Genomic DNA, 10000 nt, shown 5'->3' with positions numbered 1-10000 from the left:
CTCTGCTCCACGTCCTTTTTCTCATTTTCTATTGATTCATATATCAATGACTTCTCCTTACATTCATAAATATAACAAGTAATACTGACATAGATGATAAATACCTTTTGTGGATGTACTTCACTTCCTAGAATATCTGGTATCACTCAGGGGGTCCTATGGAAGGTGGACTGCTGAAATGGTTCAGGTGAACACAAATGCAGGAGGCATTCCTGAGTTCATGTCAACATGTTTACTATTCAAGGACTAGCAAGGGCACATCGACCATGACACGATGCTGTGACATGACACAGTCAAGGGTCAGTTTAGCTTGTATAAAGCTAGCAAGCTACATACATGCAGCATATGTTTCTTTAGTAAAGTTGAACACCATCATTCAATGAATTGCCATGAATTAAAACAATTACAAAAAAAATCATGCAGTAATTTTTCCCTCCGTTGGTCACCAGTCAGTCTGGCGTTGCGCGCCCACTGTGCCACCCCATCAATGGACAAGGTGGAGGTTTGAGATGCCAGCACCAATGACCAAAGGGGAATGTGTGGTCTGTCTCTGTCACTCCTTCATCATACCAAAGGCCTCGGTACCTCACCCTGAAGTGGCTCTCCATATGGGGTCAAAGGGTAACGCCCCATTCCCCACCACAAAATACCCTGGAGGAGCATCCAGATCCTTTTTGTGGAGGATGCTGGTCTTTAGCACACAACTGTCATGTACAGACCCTGGAAGTCCCACGAAGATGTGGAGGAGATTGCCTTTGGCGTCCTGAACTGCCTGAACAGCTTATGATTTATAAAGTCCTGCCAGCTGGGTTCAGAAGGGGTCTTGATGCAGACATGGCACCCATCTATGGCGTCACATGGTTGGAAGGTTAGCCCAGTCTCCCCCACCTCTGGAGCAGGGGGTGCTGATGAGCACCCTTGTGGGCCAGCCTGCAGACAGTGACTCTGGGTACTCGGAGGGCCTGTGACACCACACTGTATGATAACCTGTGTGCCAACCAGGACACGGTTCAAAGTACAATGATATGGTGTCTCCAGGCCGATCTTCCCTTGGATGGAAAGCACTGCATCAAGACCTCAAAGGAGGAACGACTCAGGCAGCACCTGCTGAGGAGTTTCTCAGGAAAAGGTGGCGATGAGACTCTGGTGCACGTTAGTCACACCATGATCCTTCTCATCAGAGTCATGTGAGAGTCGACTTTTCCTCAGAACGGCAAATCACGTTGCTGTTGCTTTAATGGTCACAAATCACATGTAGATAGTAATTTCAAAATGGTGCAGCACTTCTACATATTGTGATGGCCTTGAGGAGAGACATCATTTAACATTTAAATGACATCACTTTCAGATGATGTGGCAAAACGCAGATGTCCGACTCCTCCCTTCTCATGTCTCTTCCTCCCAGTGTGTCCTCCCAGTACTGCATGGGAGGTACTGTAGTAGTACATCCAGTAGATACGTGTAAATGACAGTGTGTACACAATTCTTTCCTCATGAAGCTGAAGAGTGTGAAGTCCTTCACATGAACTCCCTCCTCCTGTAATTGGAGCTGCAGATGCTTGTGAGTGAGCACCATAATTACCACCACCACCACCACCACCACCACCATCATCATCAGGGAGGGGAGCCTCTTCACCAGCCCTCCACTCTCAAGTGTTCACCGCCTCCTTCATCAAATGGATTGGGAGGGTGTGTTACTAATCACTAGACAGGGATATCACCAAATACGATGAAGACCACAGCACCGCCATCCTCATCATCACTGCGTATCAGTTCAATGAGGTTTAATCCTGCAGACTGAAACAGTCCTAATTCCTCATTACAGCCTGATAAGAGGAGACACACACACACACACACACACACACACACACACACACACACACACATACACACACACACACACACACACACACACACAGAGCTCCACATTCACACCGAGAGGAGTATGCGAGTGCACGCTCCACCGCACAAGAACATACAGGAGATTAGGATGATGGACAAGCTCAAACTCTCAATCTGAACTGGAGAATTCCCAATGCCACCAGTGTCTGTGATGCAGGTTGCTAGGAAAGACATGGCGGGAGGTACAATGTGCTTCATTCTCTCTGGAAAAATTGAAAGAATTTATGTTGTTTTGGTTTTGTTTGTTTTCTCACCACTAATCTGCAATTTGACACTCTAGTCCTGCAGTTTATGAGCTGGTATTTCAGCTGTAGGAAGAGAGAAGAGTCAGGAGTGTCACGGGAGATGAAGACTCATGTATGAGATGTAGTGAGATGGAAGTGTCAGAGCAGCACTAGACACTGAGGTGTTGAGGAGGGTGGGAGAGACCTGTGCACCGGTCGAACAGGGAGGACCAGAATGGAGGCCAACTCACTTTCAGGTGTGTGGATGATGAAGATTTTCTGGAATTTAAGACCTGGTTCCTCTGGGGACATTGTGGGAGTGAGGGGGGCCCTACTCAGGACCAATGTTCCCTCTAATTTCTTATGTGTCTGGGCATACACACAAGCTTCCTGAGCACACTGAGGATCAATGTGAGCAACATCAGTTGTGCACGCTGTGGCCACACACCTGTTCGACGCCTGGGAGCATAGGAAGGTACATGGCTTTTTAAAAAAATCAGATTACAGCAGCAATTTCTATTAGTTTACTTTTAATATTTTCGGGGGTTTACAACGCAACCGCTGAGCTACCGTCGTCGTCTCTTATCTCTGCCGCACTGTTGCTAGCTAGCTAACCTGCACGATTCCACAGGGCACATACGCGAGCACTGTCAATGCTAGGATTGGCTGCGTAGCCTCAGTGAACCGTATCGTATCATTGGCTGGACACCTGTCACCCACCTAGTCTATGCGCTGCATAGATTTCCTTGTGCGCTGAGAATGTGCCAGCGGTGCACGATTACACAAGCGCGCAGCTTAGAGGGAACGTTGCTCAGGACCATCCGACCTCCGTACACCCAAATAGGATTTGTGTTCCAATTCTTGGAAGTAAGTGACTCATCAGCTCCTATGAATCTGAGGCCACGGTTCTCAGCAGGACAATGGTGGATTGTCCACCTGAGGTAGGGAATGAGTCCTGACCCAAAGTGAAGAAGTTTAAGTATGCTGGGGTTTTGTTCTGAAGTGAGGGGACTATGGAGCGTGAGATGGGACGAAGAGTCTGAGCAGTGGTGCGTTCGTTTCATCGCATCGTTGTCATGAAAAGAGCGGAGCCAGAAGGCAAAGTAGTAGAGTCGCTGTTGCTTTGTGCTGAAAGGAGCCAGACAAGGGGGTTCGGGCATCCGGTCAGGATGGCATCCATGCACGCCCATCAGGGAGCAGGCCCTGGGGCAGACCCAGGACCAGGGGGAGGGACTACATCTCCACACTGCCCTTGGAATACCTCAGGATCCTTCTGTCAGAACTGGTCCATGACATAAGTCTAGGGTTTCTGCTGGAACTGTAGCTCTACACTTAGCTTTTGATTGATCATGTGTGCAAAATGTTATATTTTTATTTCTTACCTGTTGATGACGCTTGTGGAGCGGAAGGAGGGATTATATGAGGTATGAGGTGGGAGGGGCCTCACATTCACCAGATGTGGGTCAGTACCTGCAGAGAGCAGCCACTCAGAGGCTCAGCAAATACATGGCCACATAAGATAAGTCACATCTACGCTATATTTGGAACATTTTTGTCAGTTTCTGTAGCTGTCAGCCATCTGTGACTTGGTCATCCACCCTGAGCCTGAGTAATATTTTCGAAAAGCTGCAAAAATGATACAAATATGGTATTCAGGTAAAGGGTTTGTTTCCTGGGTGGGACAGCAGAAAGCTTGATTTGCAGTACAATCAATGAATTAATACCTGTGTGTGTATTCCCTGTATACCTTCATACACGTGCCACAGAAAAACATGTGAGTTTGTTCTCTTCCTCTAAACGCCGAAGTTAGAGGAACTCGTGGAAACTGCTGACGCTGCCGGAATCAAAGGAGAACAAAGGGAAAAGCTGTTGGGAGTGGAATCCAGCTGAATCCTCCGGGTGGAAGCATCCATCTCTCTCTAGAGACGCACACACACACACACACACACACACACACACACACACACACACATGGCCATCGATCTGCACCACTCTTGCAGATCACCGATATTTCTATTACATCTCCCAGGAATCAATAATCAACAGCTCGACAATAAGCGCTCGTGTCAGTCAGAGGGGACGTGGTCTGCTGTCATGTCTTTCTCTTCCAGCTCAAGGACGCAAGCGTGCAACAGCTACACGCGTTAGCTACGTGCACCAGGTATTCCTCCTGGCGCGATTCCTGCGGGGGAACTGTATTGATCCTCGCTGCTGAATTAGCATTTCATATCACCTCTCCTCATTTAAAATGGTGATTGCTGATATCTCAGCCAGGACAAATGGTTGGCTGGGGAATAGCAGCTGAGGGCGATACCGATCAGCCACTGAGAGTTAACGAGCTTATCATCACACTGTAAAGAGTGGCGGGCGTGTGTGTGTGTGTGTGTGTGTGTGTGTGTGTGTGTGTGTGTGTGTGTGTGTGTGTGTGTGTTTAATGCTTAAAGGTACCATCCCTCCTGGGGAAGTGTCACAGTTAGTAATTGAAGGAGTCACTGAAGGAGAATTACAAAGGTGTGTATCTTGTAGATGTAAAGCATGCGTGTCACCCCGCTGGAAGAAAGGTTCTAGTCTCTGAGACTCTAGAACCCTGGTTCTGGAGCCAATGGGGTCTGGTTCTGGAGCCGTTGGGCCTCAGTGCTATTCCAGTCAATCTGTGTCTAGCAAATCAAAGTGAATTCATTTACAAAGATCTACTGGTCCAGGGGTCGGTGGAACTCCACATGGACAACACAGACACAGCTCATAATAATCACACCTGTTGTTGCTTCACACATTAGGAGGGGTCATCCGGAGCCGGTCCTCTACCAACGCCAGCAGGACCCTGCTCCATCCATCCAGGGCGGCCCATTCCAGAACGAGGGTCAGACATGAACCAGAGAACGAGTCCCTCTGCAGCAGAGAGAGTCACAGGCTGAGCTTCTGAAATACACCCAACAGAACCAGTAAATGGGTCGCATTACAGGAGCAGCATAGCTACACGCTTGAAAAACTCCTTTGATGAAACCACACCCTGAGCACATAGAGTTTAACTCAGGAACACCCGTACCTAGTAAGAGTTCATGTGCCCCATGCTAAACACTAGCAGTCCCTGCTAGCACTGCATGCTCAGTTAGCTTCTGCTGCAACATCTATAAACATGGTGCAGCTTCGGCTGAATGATCTGCAGCGGCCCTGCATGTTACAAGCATTTGACTGAAGTACTTCAACCTTGAGAAATGTTTGAAAAGTAGTATTTAAACTTTGATTTAAGTATTCATGACAACTCTCTCCAACTGCCGTACCCTGTAAACACATAAATACATCACAGAGGTAGCATCCTGTCTTCCACCTCACCTCCACATCCTCTCTCCCACCTCACCTCCACCACCCTCTCCCACTCCTCCACCGTGGATGTGGCCCGTCTTCCTGTCTGAGATGAGCAGCTCAATCTGCCACGGGGACACTAAAGCAGAACAGGCTTTCTTACATCATGTCTGACTGTTGTTCCAGCAGACATCATGGACCCTCCAACAGGACCCAGAGCCTCGGGCGTCCCCACCTAACCCAACAAAAACACAACAAAGAGCTGAGAGAATAGAAAGACTTAAGAAAATATAAGGAACACTGAGACCTGAGACAGCATTAAACTCTGTCTTTTAGCTTTCTTTCCTTTTCTTTGTCCTCTCGCTGACCCCATTTACTTTTGTTCGCACTTTAAATCCCTGACACACTTGAACCTTCACTAGCACACATACTCCACATTCAAATACACAAACACAGCAACAGCCCTACACCTCACCCATGTTAATCCTATCATCCCACCAGGGGAACTGCAAAACGTCTCACCTGGTTAATGTCACTGGACCAGGCAAAAAGACATGTATTGGACCCTAATTGGACCCCTGACAGCTCCTGGCCCTGGAGCCACACAGAGACCAGAGGGTCCACATGGGACGTTCACGCTCAGATGTATCAAGAGTGACCGTGAGAATTTAAGTTCACCCATGGCAACTTCATGGCTGGTGTACACACATGTATCATGCTTTTGGTTCATTGGTGACACTTATACAATATGGAAGTTAGGATTTAGATATATTAATGTATTTGGATTGGTGATCTAAGCTGCACCATGTGGGACAGGATCATCCACAAAGGCCACCATACAAGTACAGTACATCTGCTGTGAGAGTATCATGTTTCCACCTAGTAATCGGACTTATCAACACCACAAAAAAATGCCCCATCAGAGGATGAATTATCTGGATAAGCGGAGGACGACGGTTAGGGTTACAAGTGGGTTCAGGTAGAGGTATTGTAGGGTTAAGGTAGATTGTATTGTTGGGTTAGGGTAGAGGTATTGTAGGGTTAAGGTAGAGGTATTGTTGGGTTAGGGTAGAGGTATTGTAGGGTTAGGGTAGATTGTATTGTTGGGTTAAGGTAGATTGTATTGTTGGGTTAAGGTAGATTGTATTGTTGGGTTAGGGTAGAGGTATTGTTGGGTTAGGGTAGAGGTATTGTAGGGTTAAGGTAGAGGTATTGTTGGGTTAGGGTAGAGGTATTGTAGGGTTAAGGTAGAGGTATTGTTGGCTTAGGGTAGAGGTATTGTAGGGTTAAGGTAGAGGTATTGTTGGGTTAGGGTAGAGGTATTGTAGGGTTAAGGTAGAGGTATTGTTGGGTTAGGGTAGAGGTATTGTAGGGTTACGGTAAGGGTATTGTAGGGTTAGGGTAGATGTATTGTCGTGTTACGGTAGAGGTATTGGAGGGTAAGTGTACAGGTATTGTTGGGTAGGGTAGAGGTATTGTAGGATTAAGGTAGAGGTATTGTAGGGTTAAGGTAGAGGTATTGTAGGGTTAAGGTAGAGGTATTGTTGGGTTAAGGTAGAGGTATTGTAGGGTAAGTATACAGGTATTGTAGGGTTAAGGTAGAGGTATTGTTGGGTTAGGTTAGAGGTATTTTAGGGTTAAGGTAGAGGTATTGTTGGGTTAGGGGAGAGGTATTGTAGGGTTAAGGTAGAGGTATTGTTGGGTTAGGGTAGAGGTATTGTAGGGTTAAGGTAGAGGTATTGTAGGGTTAAGGTAGAGGTATTGTTGGGTTAAGGTAGAGGTATTGTAGGGTAAGTGTACAGGTATTGTAGGGTTAAGGTAGAGGTATTGTTGGGTTAGGGGAGAGGTATTGTAAGGTTACGGTAAGGGTATTGTTGGGTAGAGGTATTTTAGTGTTAGGGTATAGGTATTGTAGGGTAAGTGTACAGTTATTGTAGGGTAGGGTAGAGGTATTGTGGTGTTAGGGTAGAGGTATTATAAGGTAAGTGTACAGTTATTGTAGGGTTAAGGTAGAGTATCGTTGAGCACAGACCAAGCCCTCCACTTCCATCTATACGTTGTGTACTTCCTGCTGCACAGCGACAAAAAGCTGCCGTGACATCAGGACTGATTTAGAAGATTATGCAAAAACCAGCAAAACTAATTTGAAAGAAGTTCTAAAATGCTGGAAAACAGAGTGGAGGTGAGGCAGACTTGACTTTATGAAAATGGTGAATGATGTAATTTAACAGTTTGTGAAATCAAAATAATGCTGCAAAGCATGTAGTACTTTATGTAAGGAATAAAATATCAAACATTCCGCTGCAATACACACAGAAATGGTACGTGTGTGTGTGTTTCTGTGTGTGTGTGATCGTGAACCGTTCAGAGGTATGAGGCATATCCAGGCAGGAATAAGATCAATCCTGACATGAAAGCTTCATATTTCCTGAGCTATTCAGCCTAGAGACGGCATGCGCGGTCAAGGATCGTACGAGGATGTGTGATCACATTTTCAGAAATCATTTCCGTTAATTAAATACATGAATACAAGTCTACCTTCTTCTATATTTCCAGCAACTTAAACATCAGACAGCAATACACACACACAGACGGTTCCCACCTCACGCAAACGCTCCAGAAATCCAAGCTCCGCTTTCATCTTCCTCCAAGAAGCAGACTAACAATCCATCACCGGGTCAGTTTCCTGAATTTGTCCCTGGAGACGGATCTTCTGCAGTTGCTGGTCTGACAGCTTCTCTAACATCAAGGATGTTAAAACCTAAATCAATTTTCTTCAGGTGACTAGTGTTAGCCCATAATGTATGTGTACTAAAATATATAAAGGTATTCCACTGCCAAACAGCTGCCTGGATGTGGAAGTTTCCTCCAGATCATGTGTCATGTGTGGAAACCGACTATTTTTTCCATCCATCCATCCATCCACTTTCTTCCGCTTATTCCTGTTAAGGGTCGCGGGGGGCTCCAGCCTATCCCGGCGGCTACGGGCGAGAGGCGGGGTTCACCCTTTACTGGTCGCCAGTCCATCGCAGGGAACTATTTTTTCACTTGTTGTTGATTTTTGGCTGAGTGAGACAGACTTTTAGAAACTGTCAGCTAACTATTTTGTCCTCCGCTCCTTATTGGACCCTCACGTCAAGAAAACGGTAGAGGAAGAACTCGTAGAATCCGATTGGACGACAGACCAGAAGTCATTGATGCTGAAATCATTTCACATGCCTTCCGATGACTGAAAATGTTGAGACACCGCTTGTAATGACATTTGTGGTTGCAGTGATGATTTTAATTTACTGTTACTTCACTATACCTCATACTTTGAGTTCCTTACTAACCCTAGTAACATAGCACTATGTTCTACTTGGAGTCTATGGCACTGTGATGGTGGAACACTGTTCCACTGGACATGACAGCGGATGTTTTGGAGAAGCAGCTGAAGGATTCGGTTTAGATGGGTATTTTATTGCTGAGTGTCCGCAGTCCAGTTTTCTGTGTTTAATGCCATTGTTTGTATTTTTATTTTGCTGCACTTGGTACTTTTATTGCATTTTTTCCCTGTGTAAAGCACTTAGTGAGTCCTCCCTGTGAGAAGTGCTATATAAATAAAATTGACCTACTTTGCTTATCTTCATTCTCAAATGCATTTTGCTATCAGGGAGAAGAAGACGTTTATGAGCTGTGGCTGTTGGAGTCTCCTGATGAGGGCAGGGTTGAGCCCCCCTGGTCTGTACTGTATGTAGACCTCCAGCTCTCATGCAGCCGTCCCTATGTGGATTCTGTGGGAACCAGGAGGACTGCATCATGACGTGACAATTTATTTGTCAGATTAACCCGGACAAAATACAACTGAGGAAAAACACGTCAAAAAAAAATGACGTGTTTCAGGATGTAAAAAAAACAAAAAAAACATGAATAAGTTTGGGGATGGTGCTTGTGTCCAGTGACTCCATGTTTACTTTGGTCAAGCAGCACTTCTTGACCTCATCCCAGCTAAGCAGCCAGTCCCACTGGGTCCTCCAGCCCAGGCCCAGCCACATTTACAAGCTTTCCCACAGTGCAGACTCCTCCACCTTTCTTCCAAACAAGGCCCTCAGGTAGCCTAAGCCCCTCCCCCACCAGTACAGCCTCACTCTTCCCCCAGTTCACTCAGCTGGAAGAGATCAGGTGAAACCATTTCACTGTTTTCGGTTAGAACTTAGACATAACTATGATGTCATCGGCATATACTGATGCATCACATGGCTGTCAATACACTCCAGTCATGTCGGAACTTTATTTATAGTGAAGAGACTCAATGGCACTCAGACCTCGGTTCACTTTAAAGACACTCAGAATGTCACAATACAAAACTCGGGTCTCGGCTACGGAACCACGGATGGACCCAAAGGCAGGTACAGGTACTGGTGTTTTCCTGGTCTATTGATATCTGACCAGTGTCTAATGCCAAAGAACTGGAGAGGTCCCAACATGGACAGGTAGACAGATGTGGCTGTGAGGTCACGCCAGACTAACACAGAAGAAACATGAAGTGGCACATGTTAAAAAAATCGATCAAAGGACTTTTAGGAATCAAT

The 10000-nt window shown here is 46.1% G+C and overlaps 1 protein-coding gene across 1 annotated transcript in view; it reads left to right on the top strand.

Annotated features, from left to right (window-relative positions):
• The first annotated feature begins 9790 nt into the window (after window positions 1–9790).
• pudp (pseudouridine 5'-phosphatase) overlaps window positions 9791–10000 on the top strand; it is a 19069-nt gene continuing 18859 nt past the window's right edge. Inside the window, exon 1 of the mRNA XM_086211965.1 lies at window positions 9791–9817. Within this exon, the coding sequence (XP_086068091.1) occupies window positions 9802–9817 (16 nt within the window). The 5' untranslated portion in view covers window positions 9791–9801. The remainder of the gene's footprint in view (window positions 9818–10000) is intronic.

This window comes from Aulostomus chinensis, chromosome 1 (genome assembly GCF_037954235.1).
Source record: "Aulostomus chinensis isolate RoL2024-O1b breed Wild chromosome 1, RoL_Achi_v1.0, whole genome shotgun sequence".
Classification (NCBI taxonomy): domain Eukaryota; kingdom Metazoa; phylum Chordata; class Actinopteri; order Syngnathiformes; family Aulostomidae; genus Aulostomus; species Aulostomus chinensis.
The sequence above is the reverse complement of the archived record's forward strand: the minus strand, read 5'-3'. Positions and strand labels throughout refer to the sequence as shown.